The sequence below is a fragment of the Rhynchophorus ferrugineus genome, unplaced genomic scaffold (genome assembly GCF_030347505.1).
Source record: "Rhynchophorus ferrugineus isolate W39M unplaced genomic scaffold, kcgeb_rfMv2 rfM11, whole genome shotgun sequence".
NCBI lineage: Eukaryota > Metazoa > Arthropoda > Insecta > Coleoptera > Curculionidae > Rhynchophorus > Rhynchophorus ferrugineus.
In genome coordinates, this window is record NW_027472590.1 from 25,149,710 (window position 1) to 25,172,157 (window position 22,448).

A 22,448-nucleotide genomic window follows, 5' to 3' on the forward strand; every position below is an offset into this window, starting at 1 on the left:
TTATTTAGCAATTAGCAAAAACGCTGCCTAACCCTACGAGTTAGATCAAATTAATGTACTATAGTATTGTTTGTACACCATAAAAAGGTCTACAAAAAAGTCCGGGATGGTATATGTTTATCTTTTAGGGATAACCCACATTAACCATTTTTATTGTTTACTTTTTACTTGAGAAAATGGCTTATTTACGAAGCTATTTTAAGCAATACGGCATTAATCCTTATCGAATTAAGTACCTTAAATACAGTGTGCAATTAATATAGATCAATATGGTTCCTTACAGCATGTAAATTAAACAAATATTTTCGGAGATATTACAAATTTAAAATTTGCGTTTAAAAATGTGTAATGTAATAAAAATTGTATGAATTTAGATATTCCAAAGATAGCAGGAAATCTTCATAGTAAGTATAGGGGAAGAGGAATTGTTTTACTCCAAATTTAATGCGTGCAGGCCAAGGGCAGTAATGAATGAACCAAAAATACTGGATCGATTTTAATCATGTTTTCATTGAGTGACATAGGCATATAAATTTTATGCCCGTGCAAAGTCGGAGCGGGCCGGTATGTTTTTATATACAACGTTCATATTTTTTCTGTAGTGTATTCAATTTAGTATCAGCATTGCACCCGTGCGAAGCCGGGGCGGGTCGCTAGTTATTCAATATATCATAAATTATTATTGAGCGTTGATAACTTCTACTTATTATTATTATTTATATGGTATATAATATGGTACGAATATGGTATAAGACTATTGTTAAATAATAAAATACTGCATTCATGATTAGTTGTGGTTGCGGCAATATGTTCAATTATTAAGCATTCATTCTCAGTGTTAATATGATCTGTTGCATAGTTTATTAATGTTTAGTTAATTATTAGTTGCGGTTGTTAATAATATATATTTTCAAACAAATAAATTGAACAAAACTATAACCTTAAATTACAAGAGTAATTTTGAATGAAAGAAAAAAGAAACAAACAAGCTCTTTTTATCTTTATTAGATACGCTTAGTACAATTTTAATTATAAATTAATTTATTACTACTTTTCATTTGTACTTGGATTAATTCACAAGCAAGACGAAATGTATTCCTCAATTATAAAATTATAATAACTTATAGCTATAGTTTACACTAAAGGTATGCACTTTATATAAATTCGTATGGTTTGGTTCGCTTCAATCTCCTGATATCCTGGGCTATTGTATTGCTTCTACGTTAGTATGATTTAGTAATCTTTTTTCGTTTTTCAAGGCGAAATTACTTCAAATTACTTCAATATCGCGCTATCATGGAAGTTAAGCAAACGAAAAGATCAGACATTTTAAAATTTGTAGTCGATCCAGCGAAAACCACAAAAAATCTAGAATATGGATGTTGTATACCATTAATAATTCTATATCAATAATAATTAAATTGTGTTATTCGCAGTGTTTCTTGGTATGCTTTGATTTTAATATGCAGAACAAATCTTAGTGAAGAATGTAAGATTACACTTTTAAAAGTTATAAAATTGAAACAACATCAATTTTATTGATAGTGCGAATGTTCGCTGCCAAATTTGTGACAAAACATATAAATAGCTGTATATTTCAAAACTGTAACAAGAAGCAGAGAAGAGAATTGTTCTTGTTCAAATAAAAATAAAAAAATACAAAAGGCATGACAGAAATAATATTAATTCTACTAATGCTAAAGTACATCTCAAGGTAATAATTTCTTTTATACACATTTTGTTCCAATTAATCATCAACTCGTCTTGGGCTAGTTACTGCACAATATGTCAAGAAAGACCGGAGGTATTCACTGTGTTAATGAAGTTTGTCCATTAAGAATAGTAATCAAAATTATGGTAATTTGTAATAATTGGATATTAATATTAATAATGATATATTTTATTAATTTTTCTTTTATAGGTGAAGTGTTATTATAATTTATTGGGTGTAAAAGCCGAAGGAAGCTAAATTAGAGTAAGAGAAAAATAAATTAGACATGATTTATTAGGATTAATTATATTAATAAGAGTTGAACAGAATCGAATAAACAAAACAAAACAGTCACTACACCGGTATCACCGTAACACAAACAAATGAAAATAATCAAAGAACACAGAATAATTATTTCCGTATTTTGTGATGAAAGAGCATCGCAGAAAACCAATATAACGAAGAGTACACCATAAAGTCTTGCTGAGAATGTGGTGGAACCAATAAGGTGTAGTGTATTATGAATTGGTAAAGTCGAATGAAACTTGTACTGAAGATATCTACTGATATTAATGGAATAAAGTGAACGTATTGTTGCAAAAAAAAACGAGTAATAGTCGCAAAATCATCGTCTTGCATGAGAATATGGGAAACACATATGTTGTATCAATTTTTCTTTAAAAAATGGCTTTTTAAAATAAAAAATGATCAGAATACATACACGTACGACATATAAAATTAAATGTTCATTAAAAAACATATTCATTCTTAAAACAAATCGAAATAAAATTTAATTTCGTTATATTTTCAATCACCGAAATGGACGATGTCTACGATATTTAACAGATTAAGTAAAAATTTAAACAATGTATAAGAGTTGTATATATTAATTTATTATAATCAATTGTGATTATAATGGGTCGCAATTTAAAATTCAAATATCGTTCCACTTTTTACGTTATTTGATGGTAATTTTCACATAGTTTTTTAAAAAGCAATAACCTGAAAATGGAACAAACAAAAAATATAAATAAAACAAAGTTGATCGTTGTACGTATAGCAAAATGAATTCGGGCTATTTTAGGTAATTGATGTTGCGTAGGTTTGCTCGGATTCAAGAACATATATGAAATAAATATGAAGATGATGTTTTATTTACTATATACCTATAGAAATTAATTTAGATCTAATATCTATATGTGTTTGGTGTTTATTGATTTCAGATTTCTCATTCTTCAATGTTCTGATTTCTTGCGTGTTGTCCAGTAACTGTATCGCTTCCACGTTGCTGTGATTTAGCAACTTTTTTTAGGGAGAAATCACCTCGTGTATTCATTTGATTCAGAGATCATGGTGCAGCTCTTCGTTGGTTACGTAGCTATAAGCATTTATAATTAATCCTAGGACTTTGTTTTGGGCGCGTTGGATTACTAGTTGGTTTGATAATTTAGTGCAACCGCATATTTGCACCCGATAAGTCCAAATAGGGTTTATGATTGCCTGATAAACAAATTTCTCTGATTTTAGATCAAGTTTAGAGACCAGATCTAAACCAGATCAAGTTTAGATCTTTCGACTAACCGGTACAGTTGCTTGATTTTGAGTCTAATTTGCTCTACTTTTTGACTCACATGATTCACCTACTATCGAGATATATTCCGAGGAATTTAGCTGATTCTGCTTAAAAAATCGGGAATCCGTCAAGTGATTAAAACACCCAAAAGATTACAGAAAGGTTATATCGATGAAAGTAAATATTAGTAAATTATTTGGATTAAGGATAATATAAATTTATCATCGTCGTCACCTGTGTCTCGGAATATTAGCCAGGGATTCAGAATTACCCTTCGTTCGTGAATAGGTCATGGGGTAAATAGGGTAAATGCCCATCCAACATTGTTTTTACCGGGTGTGTATACAATTATCTATCTAATATATACCTATTACTTGTATGTATTGTTTTTTTCAGAAATTTAATCAAAATTTAAATGGTAATGATGACAATTAATTTGGGTAATCTACCCAGCGGTTTTAAAGGTATGATAGTTAATGTGTAATTTGAAAATATTTGTTACAGTGTCAATCAAATAAAAACTTAATTGCTACTTTAAGGGTACTTATTTCCCTCAGAAAATCTATTTTGTATGGATTTCCAACTCATTTCATTTGTTTAAGGAATCGCTGAGTCAGAAATCCTTCATCATCAAATAGTATTTTTCATATCACTACACCAAGCAAAATGTGAAGAAGATGAACATGATTCAGAGATAGATAGCATATTAGTAATTTTGAGAGATATTATAAAAAAATACATAAATCTTCAGCAGGAAATCAGGACAATTATAATGTCCAATCAAAAATGATTTTCAAGATATAATTTTTAAAATTATTGTTAGGTGTTGTATTATATTTGTGGCTTAAACAAGGAAATGCAATGTTAACATGGAAAGATTTAAAGTTTGTTTTCAGTATAACATTACTGAAACTCTAACAGATCCCATACAATTGATGGCACTGAAGAAATATGAAAATGAGAGGAGTTCTGGAACCCTATGGTGATTACTATCTGGAGTACTGAACTCAAAATTTTTCTTTATTTATATACTTCTTTATTTTTCTTATATTTACATACATCATAGAGAGAAAATCCCTATTACCAAAATACCAGTTTGGGTTTATTAACAAGCCTTCAACAATTGACCAGATCCACAGAATAAAATATGATATTGAAAGAGCCTACGAAAGTAAAAAAGTATGAATGCTATATTCTTAGATGTAGCACAAGCCTTCGATAAGGTTTGGCATGAAGGCCGTATTCATACGTACAGAAAATGTTACCAAAACAACACACCGAACTATTAAAATCATTCATTACAACCAGTATGTTTAGAGTCAAACGATAAAAAGCTTACTCTACAATAAAAGAAGCTAAAGCAGGTGTACCACAAGGAAGTGTACTGGGACCAATCTACTATACACTTGTGATATACCACAAATGGAGAATATTACGATGGCTACATTTGCTGATGATGCTGATGAAGCTGTTGGAGATAATAGTCAAGAAGCCCCACGAAAATTACAACAGGCAAGTGACAACATAAATAATTGGACACAAGCTTGTTAAATAAAAATTAATGAAAGTAAATCTGTGTATGTGCAGTTCACCTATAAACAGGCCATACAAGCAGCAATTACATTAAATAATACTATTATTCCATATAGCAACAACGCTAAATATCTCGGAATGAATCTTGATGCAATACTTCGCTAGAAGGACGATATAAAGAAGAAAAGAAAAGAACTGGAATTGAAATATAGGAAAATATACCGGCTAATTGTAAGAAAATCACAATTATCAGTACATAATAAATTTCTATTATATAAGCAAATAGTGAAACCTATATGGATATAGGGAGTTCAATTATGGGGATGTTCTGCAAAGAGCAACATAAATGAAATACAAATTTTTCAGAACAAAGTCCGGAGAGATATTGTGGGCGCACCCAAATACTATAGGACTGATTATCTACATCGAGACATTCAGATACCCACAGTCAGTCAAGAAATCAAGAGAATTGCAAGGGGGTATAAGGAAAGACTCCATTATCATGATAATATTGAAGTTTTGCAGCTTTTGGATAAAACCAGAACAGGACACAGACTCAAAAGAATCAAACCATCTGATCTTGTGTAGTGTTGTGTAGAACATTATTTCACCAAATACTGAGATAGGGCCGATGGGTCCTCGTAGTTATATACCTAGATTTAAGTTATCATAAAGACAAATTGTAGGTTAGTCGGAAACGACTAGTAATAATGTAATAATTAAATAATAATAAAATATATTTGCATAGTCATATATTTTATAGTGATTTATATATATTATATACATATATTTTTATTTATATTTGTATAGAATTTTCTTTAATAAATTAATTTTATAAAGTTAATTTGATTATTATTTGAATACTATTAGTCAATAAATGTAAATTTATAGAATGGTTATGTGAAATGAAAGACCAATCAAACCAAAATATTGTCTCTGCAGGTTTCTATATGACCAACTTACACTAACCAATTAGATGTCCTTTTTTTAAGCGCTCCTAATGATTGTTAAAAACATTTCCCCAGAGCTTACTATAGGAGATGCACTTCCCTGAGGGGCGTCGACCATTTAGTTCTACTGTTTAAGTGCACATGATGCATCATGAACTTATTGAACTACCTGGTATATAAGAGCCGTAGTAATAGTAATTTAAAATTCAAATGCTGTCCCACTTTTTTTATCAATAATTTTCAAACGATATAAGTGACCTAAATAAAGAATCACACTATTTCGATGTTTATGACAAACATTTAGAAAAAAGCTACGTTACGTCTACTGGCAAAGTTGGTTTTATGTTTCTGTTACTACTGAAGTAAAATAAAATTGTAAAAATAATTATTCGCGGGTTAGCAAATACTGATATTTGTTTTATCCTTTCTATCTTTTCGTTTTACTTCCTGTATCGCAGAATAAATATTAATTTTTATTGTTTTCTAATTGTACAGCTGGGTAATTAATTTTTTATGAAGTGATGCTACCATTTGATGATGGTACAGATGATGGTCTAGCTATGACTGGCTATAAAAAAAAGATTAATGAAGGAATAATGTGCAAAAAAGGTAGTTCAAAAATTTCTTTTCTTTCTTTTGATTCGAAGTTTTTTGATTGATTTGATTAAAGTTTTAATTCGAACATCTTAGGTTATGTTTGCCTTTTTCATATAATTTTATATCAGACAGTATACTAACAAAAGGACTAAGAAGTAAGTCTATAACATATCAATTGAAAAGTCCCCAGCCTTTAAATTAATTTAACCAAAAAATTAAAAGATTAAGTGAAATTATCAAATATCTTTTCTCCCTAAATCTTTCTACATATTGAAGCTTTGAATAAATTTAGTTTCAAATAGTTCAGTGACTAATACGAAACTTGCATTACAATTAATATAACAGAATAATGGGTACATACTCCCCGGTTATTGGATTAATGGCTATATAATAGGATATTAATTCAAAAACACAGAAAAACAATCACACAGCAATAACCAGGTACAATGTTCACTTGATTTATTTCACGTATCAGGAAATAACAAAAGCTGCGCGGATTATATTGTTAATATTAGTGTTGGGAACTATCGACTGAAATCGACTATCGACTGTTTAGTAATTGACTAGTTTTTACTACCGACTGTTTCAGTCGCTATATTTTGGTTCGATTGGTTTTCTTACTTTTTACCAGTGACTGTTTCAGTCGTGTACTTTTAGTTACTATTTTTGGTTCTACTAGTTTCATTCGACTGATTTTTAATGTTCTAGCTCTGTCGTCCTAGCCGCGACCTTGACAAAAATGTACCCAATTTATGCTTACATAGATTTACATATAGTATATATAGCTTTATGTTTTTTTTGTAGTTTGCTTGTAAATAGCAATAAATTGTATATTAATAGAGCAGTATTTTGGAACGATATTTTTCAAGATTGTTAATGTAATAGGGTAAAAAGATTAAAATTGTGAATGATAAATAGTAAAATACTTTTTAATGTTTTTATAGCAATAATAGGTAATATTTCGATTTCTCTCTCTCTCTCTCTCTCCATTTTTGTTAAAAAATATTTCCGTTCAATAATAAATAAACCATTTACTTTATTTTAAAAGGCTCTAGTAGTGATTGTGCGTTAAGTGTGTTAATTTTTATTTAGTTTTTATGGTTATTGTACTTCTTAATTTTTAGGTTTTGTTAAATTTGTATTGTCTATATTTATTATAGTATATTATTTAAAAATAGCAATTAGCATATTAAAATACGAAACATTTGTAGGGTATTATTCCATTTAGAAAGAATTTTTTAGATCGAATTCAGTTAGAAGTTGGATAGAAAAATTCCATTCCTTTTTACAGATCCACAGAACATTCAAATATAAAAATTGTCCTACTTTGTTTAAAATGAAATTATTAATAGGAAGTTAATAGTATTCAGTAATTAATTTTTTCCCTTTCTATTTTAAAGTTAGTACGTGAAGGAATATGCACATCTCCGTCTTGCTTATACTACCGTTGGAATATATCTGCACATATAAATTTAACTGCTTCAAGCACTTATCTCCGTCCTTTCCTCTCTCACAATTTATACAGGAAAGGATTCGCACATCTTCGTGTAACATCACGAACTGAGAAAAACAGTCGAACCGTGCCTTTGACTGAAAATAGTAATTAGTATTTTCTTTTGTTTTGCGACCATCGACTGTTTCGACTGTTTTCAGTCGATAGTTCCCAACGCTAGTTAATATATATTTACAAACAATTTATTTTTTTATAGTTCTTAGTCCATCTTTTCCATCAGGCATATATGTTTATTCAGTTAAATAAGATTAGTTAGTGAGATTAAATTGCTTTTATTTATGCTTATCTACTGTTATTAATATATTATGGTAAACACAATTTTACTTTCAGTTAACTAAAAGTATAGTATTTTTATTACTCATATAATTGCAGTTTACTGTCACCTTTTTAAATCACCATAGAAATAATTGTGACCAAAAGCCGTGGCAACATATGTAGATGAATTCGTTGTGTTTGAATCACCCAAAGATCCTAACAGGTAAATTGAAAAATCCCCGACCTGACACATAGATGGTGCTATTATATTAAATCCGCACGTTTTTTAGTTATCCCTAACCCTCAAAATATGCTTGTATAAATTCGACAGCTGTCGCATCATTAATTTGTGAATCATAGCATTTTCAGTGAAGCAACCTTTGTTATTGTTAAAAAAAATGCAAGAACTTCGCTTGATGCCGAGTTTCCGGACAGAGCTCCCGGAAAATCAACCATCAAGGATTGGTATGCTAAGTTTAGACGTGGTGAAATGAGCACCGAAAACAGTGAACGCAGTGGACGCCCAAAAGAGGTTGTCATCGACAAAAGCATTTAAAAAATCCACAAAATGATTTTGAATGACCGTAAATTGAAATTTAATGAAATAGCAGACACTCTAAAAATATCAACTGAACGTGTACATCATATAATTCACGAGTATTTGGACATGAGAAAGCTTTGTGCAAAGTGGGTGCCGCACGAGCTCACTTTTGACCAAAAACAATGACGAGTTGATGATTCGGAGCAGTGTTTAAAGATGATCAAGCGTAATAAACCTGAGTTTTTCCATCAATATGTGACAGTGGATGAAACATGGCTCCATTATTTCACTCCGAAGTCCAACCTACAGTCATTCGAGTCGGCTGGCAAGGCGTCTGTATTTTGGGATGCGCATGGAATAATTTTCATTAACTACCTTGAAAAAGGAAGGACCATCAACAGCATATTACATAGCGTTATTGGACCGTTTGAAGAACGAAACCGCCGAAAAACGGCCGCATTTGAAGAAAAAGAAAGTGCTGCTTCACCAAGACAATGCACCGTGTCACAGGTCAGTGAAAACGATGGCAAAAATCCGTGAATTGGGTTTCGAATTGCTTCCGCATCTACCGTATTCTCCAGATCTATAGGCCCCCAGCGACTATTTCCTGGTCTCAGACCTCAAAAAATGCTCAATGAGAAGAAATTTTCATAGGAAAAGGACAACTCGTACTATAAAATTGGTATCTAAAAGTTAGGGTGTCGCTATAATCATTTTATCACCCTTGAAGGGAATTATGTTGAATAAAAAAAACTAATTTTGCCAAAAAAAAAAGGGTTTTACTATGGTAGGCCGGGGACTTTTCAATTGACTTGTTATCACGTCTAAATAAAATACAAATTTGGTTGAAAATATGGCGAATCAAAAGAAATAAAACAAAATCTACCCTTATAACTACTGCTCTGCTTCGAATCAGATGCCCACCAGTGAATAACAGAAATTGCCAACTCCGTAGGAAGAGGATCCTAAATATCTCGGCATGCATCTAAACTAACGCCTAATTTGGAACAAACACATACGTGCTAAACGAAAACAACTGGCATCTAAATTATCTTATCAATTGCATTGGTTCCTCGGGCGCAAATTTAAGTTATCAGTAGATAACAAGGTATTGTTGTACAAATCAATACTTAGATCTATTAGTTCATATGGAATCCAACTATACTACTGCTAGCAAGTTTAATATAACCATCATCAATCAACGATCTTAAATTAAAGTGTTGCGTACTACTGTTGACGATATCCATTTAGAACCCATAAGGAGTATAATTCAGAATGTTTGTGTTAAGTACTTCGAAGGAATGTCAGTACATCCCAGTATGCTTGCTAATCAATATCATGTATAAAACAATTATCAAAAGAAATACGTATTGTCAAAAAATATCCAAGTCAGATTTTGTCAATTTTGTTCTAATTGTCAAGTAAGCTAAAACTTAATTGAAATATGGAACATACATATGAGAACCACAGTTTCTCAGTGAACATGTGGAATTCTGATACTTCAAATCAAATCTAAAATTACAGTACTATAAATGAAGCTAGGATTGTTTGTTTACAGGATGAAAATACCAAAAGAATCTTATCACTACATAGTATAAAACAAAGTCGCCTTTTCTGTCCCTATATCCCTATGTGCGCTTAAATCTTTAAAACTACGCAACAGATTTTGATGCGATTTTTTTCAATAGATAGAGTGATTCAAGAGGAAGGTTTATATGTATAATACATGCATAATATACTAAGGCAACATTGCTAATTTTAGAGGTTTCTAACGTGATGTCGTAAATTAACCTATTTTTTAGGCTTATTTAGCAATTAGCAAAAACGCTGCCTAACCCTACGAGTTAGATCAAATTAATGTACTACAGTATTGTACACCATAAAAAGGTCTACAAAAAAGTCCGGGATGGTATATGTTTATCTTTTAGGGATAATCCACATTAACCATTTTTATTGTTTACTTTTTACGTGAGAAAATGGCTTATTTACGAAGCTATTTTAAGCAATACGGCATTAATCCTTATCGAATTAAGTACCTTAAATACAGTGTGCAATTAATATAGATCAATATGGTTCCTTACAGCATGTAAATTAAACAAATATTTTCGGAGATATTACAAATTTAAAATTTGCGTTTAAAAATGTGTAATGTAATAAAAATTGTATGAATTTAGATAGTCCAAAGATAGCAGGAAATCTTCATAGTAAGTATAGGGGAAGAGGAATTGTTTTACTCCAAATTTAATGCGTGCAGGCCAAGGGCAGTAATGAATGAACCAAAAATACTGGATCGATTTTAATCATGTTTTCATTGAGTGACATAGGCATATATATTTTATGCCCGTGGAATGTCGGAGCAGGCCGCTATGTTTTTATATACAACGTTCATATTTTTTCTGTAGTGTATTTAATTTTACAAGCAGTCTTCATATTGTGTAACATCCCGTAATAAGATTGCAATTTTTTTAATTTTGAATTATTTAGTTTCATTCTCATATGGTATATATTCTTGAAACATCAATAAATAAATATATTACTTCAAAAAACACCTAAAGTTTGTGCTTTTAATCCAAAATATTATCTTAAAGTACATATATCAATTTCTATACGAGACGCAACTATTCTTTTAATTTGTCTTATAGTATTGTCAGGTTGTATATTATTTTAAATTGATAAATATCTTTAATATCTTTATGAAAATTAACTGTTGCACTCTGTATAGTATCAGGAGAACCAAAGGTAGCAAAATTAACAGACTAAATATCAAAGGAAAAATATTATTATACAATTGAAAATAAATACCCACTGAGTTAAATTTTATACAGTCTGTTCAAAGTTATTTTGTACATACGTCATTTAAATTTGTAACATCAAAACGTCGCAATGTTGCCGCATAAACTCTGAATTTTAGTTCAGTTTGGTTTTGATATACAGCGAAATTTTAATCTAAACAAAATAACTGAACAAAAATGATATCAAATATAATTTATTTTAGCATTATAGAACATCTAAAAACTACGGTTAATTATACAGCCACAATAGTTTATGATAGAGTCAAAACCTCTTATTACTATTGTTTTCAAGAATTTTGCATGCGTCTGACCACCGGACGACTTTGACGGCTCATTAGTTTACGTGTTCGAACTAATCAGACAGCATTGTGTCTCTTTTTAACTAGAAGAAATTTTTTTTTATTTATTAGTCTTCATGAGTCCACAATCTGCCCTATTGGCAATAAGTATTTCTTATGTCTATATTATATATACATGGCATGTAGAAAATCACTTCATTAAGCAATCTTCTGTATAAAATATTATCTTAATTAATTAGTCTTATTCTAACGCATATTCTAAAGTCTACATATGTCCAGTAATCAGATCAGGTGGTGTTAAATGTTTTAGTCTACGCACTTCACTATCACGTCGCATATTTAGCTGATTAGCGAGTATATTGGGATGCACTGACACTTTCGAAGTACTTCACACAAACACGTTGAATTACACTCGTTATAGGTTCTAGAGGAATATAGCGTTGTATCACTTTATTTGAAATATAGAACGGAGCATCAACAATGGCACGCAACACCTTATTTTGGAACCGTTGAATGATGGATATATTAGATTTGCTAGCGGTACCCCATAGTTGAATTCCATATGTCCAAATGGGCTTGAGTATAGACTCATACAGCAATACCTTGTTATCTAATGATAACTTGGATTTGCGCCCGATGAGCCAATACATTTGATATAATTTTAGTCCAAGTTGTTTTCGTTTAGAGAGTATGTGCTTCTTCCAGGTTAGGCGTCGATCTAAGTGCATACCAAGATATTTAACATGTTCTGTTTGGGGGAGTTGACGATGATTGATATTCACTGGTGGACATGTTCTTCTACGCAGGGTAAACGTTACATGGGTGGATTTTATTTCATTGACTTTAATGCGCCATGTCTTCAACCATAATTGTATTTGATCCAGGTGGGTTTGTAGGTTTATTGATGCTGTGACTGGATCTCCATGGGATGCTAAGATTGCTGTGTCGTCTGCATATGTTGCCATATTAGTTATTTTTGTGTTGGGTAGATCAGCCGTATACAGAAGATACACTACTGGACTAACTACACTATTTTGCGGAACTCCTGAATATATGGGATTTAATTCGGTATGTTCATCGACTTGATTTACAATAGAATGTCTATCAGTAAGATACGATTTTAGTAACTTACAGTCCGGATGAGGGAGAAGTTTCCTTAGTTTAACCTGCAAGCCCGTATGCCATACGTTGTCAAAAGCCTGAGATATGTCTAGAAAAGCAGCCGAACAATATCTTTTGGCATTTAGGTCAATGTCTATTTTGTTTACAAGTCTATGCACTTGTTCTATAGTCCCATGCTTATTGCGAAAGCCAAATTGATGTTCTGGAATAATTTTTCTTTTTTCTATTATATAGTTTAGTTTTTTTATGTATAATTTCTCGAAAACATTCGAGATTATCGGTAATAAGCTTATAGGTCGGTAGGAGGTCATATCTTCTGGTATTTTTCCTGGTTTAAGAATCATTAATATTTTAGCTACTTTTCAGATACTAGGGAAGTAATTAATTCGTAGCATAGCATTAAATATAAATGTTAATAGTTTTATACCCTTTTCTGATAGTTCTTTTAAAATTTTGCCAGTAATTAAGTCATAACCATGAGCTTTTTTAATATTAATCTCTCTCATTATTGTTTGTTTAACTTTTTTGGCCGTTAATTTCTCGTGCGGTAAATCCATTTGAAATGACGAATCTAGAAAGCTAGTAATTTTATTTTCCTCATCTTTATGTAGCCGAGACTGGAAAGGTTTAAAATTTTTCTTTTCATTTTTTAAGTGTTTTGAGAAAATGTCGGCCTTCTGTTTATTGCTTCTCGCCCAATAGGGGCACAAGCTGGGTTATGCTGCTGGGATCTCCTAAGTTTTTTTGTTGCTTTCCACAACGAATAGTCTGTAGCCTCAGTTGATGTCAAGTTTCCTAGGTATTCTTGAATGCCTTGGTTTTGTTCAATTTGGATTTCTTCAGAAGTTCTTTCAGCTCTTTTATTGCCCTATTAAACTTTCTTTTATTCTCTTCAGTCCTTTGCTGTTGCCAATTTCGTCGTAACTTTCTTATTTCCGCTATCTTTTTCTGTATTGTACATGATATATGTGTATTATTTCTTGGAAATGTTTCTCTGTTAGGAGTCGCGGAATATGCTGCCTCCTGTATAATTTTTGTAAGATTTATTGCTGCTCTTTCTATATCTATTTCAGTTTGTAACGGTAAGTTTGGAGAGATGTCTCGGTCTAAGATTTCTCTAAATGAGGTCCAATTAGTTCTATTATTGCACAGAGAAGGGGGTTTAACCTCGATGGTAATTTTTGAAGAAATTGTTACTATTATTGGTGAATGATCAGAAGACAGGTCGAAACATGATTCTGCCTGACACTTTTTTGGATCAATATTTTTTGTAATACAGATACTGATTCTAAAACGAATTTACAATTTGCGGTAGGCAATACATGAAACATCTAGATGACGTATGTATCACAAATGATCGATATAATTAACAAAATGGAATTTACTAAAATATATCTAAATTAGATACTTTGGTGAATTATATATATCTTTACATATCTACTACAAATTAGTACCGTGTGTTTCAAAATAAGATAGAGAATTCTAGGTGGTTTTAAACGGTGTAGTATTATTTCTTGACAGAAAGTTTCGGAAATTATTGTTTTCAAGGCAAATCTTGCTGGAATAAAGTCATATATTTGCTATGATTACTAAATTAATAATATCGATCTTATAACGATGTTTAAGGTAGCTGGTGTTATTTTGAAAATCTAGCGTCAAGATTGGATAAACTAATTTACAAATAACTGTCGTTTTGATCTGTGATAAATAATTTTAAAAATGTTTTTGTAACTTTATTATTTTTAAATCGATAAATATCTTGATTATTATTTTATAGTACAATATACACCATTTTTTGCAATACACCTCAAAATGTTGATTATAGATAAAGAAAATTAATTAAAACTTAAATTAATTGTTGTTTCATTTCAATGTTGAAATTTAGGAATTGTATATAAATCAAAAAAGATTTATTGAATAAAATTAAGAAGGAATATTCAAAAACAACATTTTGTTAATATCCTTGTTAAAAATTAAACTATTAAAGTTTGTCTTAATTATAAACAGATAGTTTCAGAAAATTATGTAGTACAGAATTTAATACTAATGTTTAAAAAACTACAAGTTAATAAATATTCTCGTACAGCTGCAGTGTATAACATCACACTTTATTAGTAATAAGCTATTTTAAAAAGCTGATCACTACCTATATTTCTGATCAATAGTCGCGTAATAGAAGTTAATTAATGTTCGCTAAACTATTTTAGAGATTTTGATTTTATAACATTTACTGTATGTTTTCTTGTAATATATTTAACAAACAAACGAAAATATTGAATAAACTGTACAGTATTGTTTTAGTTATGTGGTGAGTGGTTGAATTTAGATTTTTATTTTCAATAATAAAATGCTGTGATAACAGCGGACTAAAATATTTATGGTTTAACTAGCACTAATAATCAGTAAAATACACAGTGTTATTCAGAGTATATTGTATATTAATAGTATACTGTATATTCAGAGTTAATAATAAAGTGTCAGAAAATGTTGTCTTTAATTATATATGAATATTTAGAAATGATTATGGAAAAGGAAATTATTTTTTATTCTTATTTCTCAATATTAACAAAAATGTACTTTGTTATGATACTGAAAATAATATAGACAATATCATTATAATGCTAAAAACATTATTACTTAATTATTTATTAGCATGATTATGTAAAAAATGGAACAATTTTGAATAGTGATTATCGAATAGTATTAAAACAATTTCTACAACAATTTATTTACAATATAATTTTCTCTACTAAAAGTTGTATTAATATGGTGGTGAATACTGATTTTTTTCTGGTAATATCAAAACAATTTTCTGTATAATAATGTGTTTATATTTACAATTTACAATATTAGTTAACATGGAAAATTGACACCATTTTATAAAGATTTTAAATGTTCTAATTTTCAAGTCGATGGTTAAATTTACATTTTTTTTACAAATTACTATTAATAATACTATTTTTCTATAATAAAATGCTGTAAAATAGAATAATAAAATAATATGGTATATAGTTTGGTTTGTATTCGGACCCAGTAAAGTTTATTCTGCAAATATACAGGACTAAATTTGGAGAATGTTTTGAGAATTAATGAAAGATGATTGTGAAAAAGTTAAAATGATTAATTATTAACAAAATAAAGATGTACATTGTCAAGTTAGCGAACTTGAGTTATTTATAAAATACTTATAATACTTAATAAAATACTTATATGAAAAGTGTTAATTAATATGGAATGAACTACTTTGCGGATATTTTAAATATCCTAATGACTATTTGTAATATATTTCATCAACTAATGAAAAACAATTTTAAGTATCCATTTTAGTTTCAATTCTCCAGAGAAAGGCTAAATTGGGATTATCTGTACATATTTTAACAAATACCTTCCTATAATAAAATACTGTAATCATATAAGGGAAGAACATCCATGGTTTGACTGGAGTTGGAAACCATCAAAATGGTTTGAATTCAAAGAAATTCTAATCGAAGCTTAATTAATTTTTAACAAATGAATAAAGATGTACATTGCCAATTCCAAGTACACTTGGGTTATTTTAATATTATTGATATAATTATGTAAAAAATGTTAATTGGTAACTGATAAAAATATTAATTAATATCAAATGAATTATTTTGCTGATATTTTAAATATTCCGATGACTATTTCATAATATTTACTGCATATTGCTGTCATACGTTTCATAAACTATTGAAAATATTGTTTTTTAGGAGTCTATTTTTCTTGCAATTCTATAGTGAATGGTTAAATTGAGATATATTTTCCAAATTATTATAAATAATATCTTTATCTACAATAAAATGCTATGATAATAGGATTAGCATAACATCTATGGGTTGTAACCAGTAACAAATGTTGTGCTATTATACATGATTCATTTTAAAGATTTTTAGTTATAGATAATTACAGAAAACAGAATGCATTTTTATAATTATATTTCGTGATTGATAAAGATGTGCATCGTGGAGTCAATGAACATGATATATAATTAGTATCAGATAAACTGTTTTACTTTTTGTTATATTTACTGTATGTTTTTTTATCTGAACTAATTGTTCTATTAATTTGGTGATGAACAATGATTCTTTTATGCTGTACGAATATAACTTTCTGTACAATAATGCATTTCACAGCATAAAAAAATATTAATTAACATCGAATAAACTATTTTAGAAACATTTTAAATATCCTCATAGAAGGGCATAACATCTATTCTTTGACTTGTGTTTGGAATCCTAGTTATATAAGAAAGTATTGATTAGTATCGGATAAACTGTTTTACGTTTTACTATACTTACAGTATGTTTTTAAATAAATTATTTTAAAGATATTTTAAATGTCCTAATGGCAATTTGATAATATTTATTTTATATTATTCTAATACGTTTGATGACTAAGGAAAATAATTTTTCAAGTATACATTTTGGTTTTAATTCTCTTGTAAATGGCTAAATTGAGAATTATTCAAAATATTAGGATACCATTTCCTCTAATAAAAAAGATTATGAAAAACATAAATAATTTTTAACAGATTAGTTAGTTATTTTAATCCCATTAATATAATTATGCAAAAAAGCTACTAATATAGCATAAACTATTTGTGCTGCTATATGTCCTTTATCTGAACTAAACATTGTTGTACTAATTCATTATAATATACCCTCTTTTAACAAATTAATTAATTATTTGAATGTTATTAAAATAGTTTCATTAATATAGAATAAACTATTTGTACCACTGTATATATTTTTTTCTGAACTAAAAATTGTTTTTAATGATTCATTGGTCCCTTCTTTTAAGAAATTAGTTAGTTATTTTGATGTTGTATATATTTATGTAAAACAATTTTAATTAATGTAGAATAAATTATTTGTACTACTGTATGTTTTATTCTAAACTAGAAGGTATTGTACTAATCTACTGGTATCCTCTTTTAGCTGATTAATTAGTTACTTTAATGTTACTAATATAATAAGATAAAATAATTTTAATTAACGTCGAGTAAATTATTTGTAAAACTGCTTTTTTCTGAACTAAAAATTGTTTAATGATTCATTGGTCCCTTCTTTTAAGAAATTAGTTATTTTGATGTTGTATATATTTATGTAAAACAATTTTAATTAATGTAGAATAAATTATTTGTACTACTGTATGTTTTATTCTAAACTAGCAAGTATTGTACTAATCTACTGGTATCCTCTTTTAGCTTATTAATTAGTTACTTTAATGTTATTAATATAATTATATAAACCAATTTTAATTAACGTCGAGTAAATTATTTGTAAAACTGTTTTTTTTTGAACTAAAAATTGTTTTAATGATTCATTGGTCCCTTCTTTTAAGAAATTAGTTAGTTATTTTGATGTTGTATATATTTATGTAAAACAATTTTAATTAATGTAGAATAAATTATTTGTACTACTGTATGTTTTATTCTAAACTAGCAAGTATTGTACTAATCTACTGGTATCCTCTTTTAGCTGATTAATTAGTTACTTTAATGTTATTAATATAATTATATAAACCAATTTTACTTAACGTAGAGTAAATTATTCGTAAAACTGTTTTTTTTTCTGAACTAAAAATTGTTTTAATGATTCATTGGTCCCTTCTTTTAAGAAATTAGTTAGTTATTTTTATGTTGTATATATTTATGTAAAACAATTTTAATTAATGTAGAATAAATTATTTGTACTACTGTATGTTTTATTCTAAACTAGAAAGTATTGTAGTAATCTACTAGTATCCTCTTTTAGCTGATTAATTAGTTACTTTAATGTTACTAATACAATTAGATAAACCAATTTTAATTAACGTCGAGTAAATTATTTGTAAAACTGCTTTTTTCTGGACTTAAAATTGTTTTAATGATTCATTGGTCCCTTCTTTTAAGAAATTAGTTAGTTATTTTGATGTTGTATATATTTATGTAAAACAATTTTAATTAATGTAGAATAAATTATTTGTACTACTGTATGTTTTATTCTAAACTAGAAAGTATTGTACTAATCTACTGGTATCCTCTTTTAGCTTATTAATTAGTTACTTTAATGTTATTAATATAATTATATAAACCAATTTTAATTAACGTCGAGTAAATTATTTGTAAAACTGCTTTTTTCTGAACTAAAAATTGTTTTAATGATTCATTGGTCCCTTCTTTTAAGAAATTAGTTAGTTATTTTGATGTTGTATATATTTATGTAAAACAATTTTAATTAATGTAGAATAAATTATTTGTACTACTGTATGTTTTATTCTAAACTAGAAAGTATTGTACTAATCTACTGGTATCCTCTTTTAGCTTATTAATTAGTTACTTTAATGTTATTAATATAATTATATAAACCAATTTTAATTAACGTCGAGTAGATTATTTGTAAAACTGTTTCTTTCTGAATTAAAAATTGTTTTAATGATTCATTGGTCTCTTCTTTTAAGAAATTAGTTAGTTATTTTGATGTTGTATATATTTATGTAAAACAATTTTAATTAATGTAGAATAAATTATTTGTACTACTGTATGTTTTATTCTAAACTAGAAAGTATTGTACTAATCTACTGGTATCCTCTTTTAGCGTATTAATTAGTTACTTTAATGTTATTAATATAATTATATAAACCAATTTTAATTAACGTCGAGTAGATTATTTGTAAAACTGTTTTTTTCTGAACTAAAAATTGTTTTAATGATTGATTGACCCCTTCTTTTAAGAAATTAGTTAGTTATTTTGATGTTGTATATATTTATGTAAAACAATTTTAATTAATGTAGAATAAATTATTTGTACTACTGTATGTTTTATTCTAAACTAGAAAGTATTGTACTAGTCTACTGGTATCCTCTTTTAACTGATTAATTAGTTACTTTAATGTTATTAATATAATTATATAACCCAATGTTAATTAACGTAGAGTAAATTATTTATAAAACTGTTTTTTTCCGAACTATAAATTGTTGTACTAATTCAATCATTCTAATTCATAGTAACTTTAATGTTGTTAATATATTTATGTAAAAAAACTTAATATAGAATAAGCTATTTGTGTTTTTTTTTCTGAACAAAAAATTGTTGTGCTAATTCTCTGATTGTTTTAAAGTAGTACCAAGAGTAAAAATTCTGTGATAACAAATGATAAGAATAAAATGGATGTTGTGGTTGTTTATAGGCAATCACAACATCCATGGCTGGATCGGGATTAGAACCCGGTACTACCACTTCGGTTAGTACACCCGGTCAAGCGCCTTAAGCACCAGACCAACGAACTTGCATGTATACACTATCGAAATAAGGTTTATTAACTGACGATACTCACCTCTCGATTTGGATGCAAGGTGGACTCGGTGGCCGTCGCATCGGTGGCCGGTTCCTGTTCCTCGTCTCCGCTGAGCGTCGAACACGTCGAGCAATTGGACGATTTCCGGTAGGGTTTCGCGAGCACATACTCCGATTCCAAACCGCTGATCGTCGAGCCGCAATAGTTCAGATTGCTGCAGGAACTGTGCAGGCTCGACTCGGGACTGGACGACACCTCCTTCCGATGATCGCGTATGTACTCGATGTCCTCCAACGTCAGCCCGATGATATCGTCCGAATAGTCACTAACCACCACAGACGGCGTCCGCCAATACCGATATCGCGACGCGTCATCGCCGTCGTCCGTGAAACAGCTCTGTCTCCGGCTGCCCGCGTCGAAATCCGTCTCTTCACTTGCACAATCCATGCTGCACTTGCGATCGACCGGAAATAGTACGCATTGCGCCTCGATTATCGTCTTGCTCGGCACGTTCGAGTGATCTATGGAGCCGCGTGGACTGTATGGACTCAGCTGGGGACAGGAGTGAGACTCTTCGAGCGCGCGAATCTTCTTCTGACCGTCGACCGTTGACTGATCCTCGTCGCTCTGTCCCATGGCCGAGTCCGCGCTACCGCATCGCGATATTTTCAATTTCCGCCAGTTGGTTCTATCGCGCTCGTCATCGCTGGCGCCCGATGCAGAAGAACTACAATAGTCGCTCTGGGGCGGTATCAACAACGCTCCGTCGTCGTACCGTTTGGTCGAATCGATCCTCTCGTTCAGATCGATCGCGGTCCTCTCCAACATCGCGATATAATCATCCCGTAACTGCTTCACGCTCTTGAACAACATCTTCTCGCTCTCCAGTCTCCTGGGCTCGGACACTGGGCCGTTTGGTGACGATTCCGCCATGCCCGGGGAACCGATCAGGCTCCGGAAGTAGTTCTGGTGTTTCTCGGCCTTGCTGCGCACGATATCCCGTAGATCTTCGTCGTTGCGGTCCGGTCGTCTCGCCATCAGGTCATCGGGATAGGGGCAGAGTTCGGGACAGTGTGGGAAGTAGGCACCGGTCGCCGAGGACAGGTTTATGACGTCGAGATGGACGAAACTCTTCCGCGGTGGGAATATCCGAACCTGCTGCGTGTCGCCGGCGTAGATCCAGGGAGCGGTATCGTCTTCCGCTACGGTCCTGCGGGACCAGAAGCCAGCGAAACTGAAAACGAGAAAGCACTGAGCTATGTTCCGCCGTATCGTGCATGCTACGAGCTGTGTTTAGAGACTGGTGCGTTATCATTGTTTATCAATTGGCTCGCGGGCCGGCCGGGTAATAATAAAATACAACATATATATGTATTGAACTACCACCGTTTGTTTTTCGTTACGGCTTTTATATATGCTCGACGGCGCTCGTTTACATAACAAGTTGCGCGCTGTCTGATGCGTGAAAATATTATCGAAAAAAACTCGCGTCACTCTTTTTAAACAGATACATTTAAAAAAAAACAACAAAAATATATGGGTGTTTTCCTAAAAATGCTTACATCTTACATTATATATGCTTAGTACAATCTTAATAGACAAATTAATGTATTTCTAGTGTTCAGTTGTACTGGAATTAACACATCAGTAAGGCCAATATGGTATTAATACATTAGTATGTAATAGGTGTACCGGAATGTCAATACCGGTTTTCTAACAACTAGGCTTAAGTATACAATGTTATGATTTGACATATATATCATTTTATTCTACCGACATCAAGCCTCAGAGCAATACATAATATATTTTGCTAAAATAACACCGCTAGAGATATATACCTCTTTGAAAATGTCAAGTTTCGTACCTGAAAAGCCTTAAATAGGGGCTAATAAACAATTAGCGATGATTATGAGCAATGGAGAAATCCAAAAGACGGGAAAATGAGTACCACATCAATAGTAAATAATGGAGGCAAATGGAAATGGAAAAATCGTCTGTGAAATGCTGCTTCAAATGTATAATCGCAAGTCATTTCTCCATCGAATAGAGACGGGTGATGAAAAGTGCATTTATTTTTAAAGCCTTAAGCACAAATAATTTTGGTTATCACCTGGTGAATCCGGCCTATCGACTCCAAGGCCAAGTCGTTCTGATTCCAAGAAAATGCTCTGCGTTTGGTCGGGCCCAAGTAGCGTGATGTACTACAAACTATTGAAACTCGGTGATCGCTAATGACAATAAATTATCAATTTGATGAACCATG

The 22,448-nt window shown here is 30.5% G+C and overlaps 1 protein-coding gene and 1 long non-coding RNA gene across 3 annotated transcripts in view; both read right to left on the reverse strand.

Moving 5' to 3' along the window:
* IP3K2 (Inositol 1,4,5-triphosphate kinase 2) overlaps positions 1 to 22,448 on the reverse strand; it is a 243,300-nt gene that overhangs the window by 186,529 nt on the left and 34,323 nt on the right. For both annotated transcript variants that reach the window (XM_076417716.1, XM_076417718.1), the window contains exon 2: positions 20,225 to 21,419. In XM_076417716.1, the coding sequence (XP_076273831.1) occupies positions 20,225 to 21,419 (1,195 nt within the window). The remainder of the gene's footprint in view (positions 1 to 20,224; positions 21,420 to 22,448) is intronic.
* LOC143204847 (uncharacterized) lies at positions 7,500 to 9,216 on the reverse strand. Its single transcript, XR_013007686.1, has 2 exons — positions 8,800 to 9,216; positions 7,500 to 8,761 (listed from the first exon to the last, which is right to left on the reverse strand). It is a non-coding gene; the product is annotated as an uncharacterized LOC143204847 (long non-coding RNA).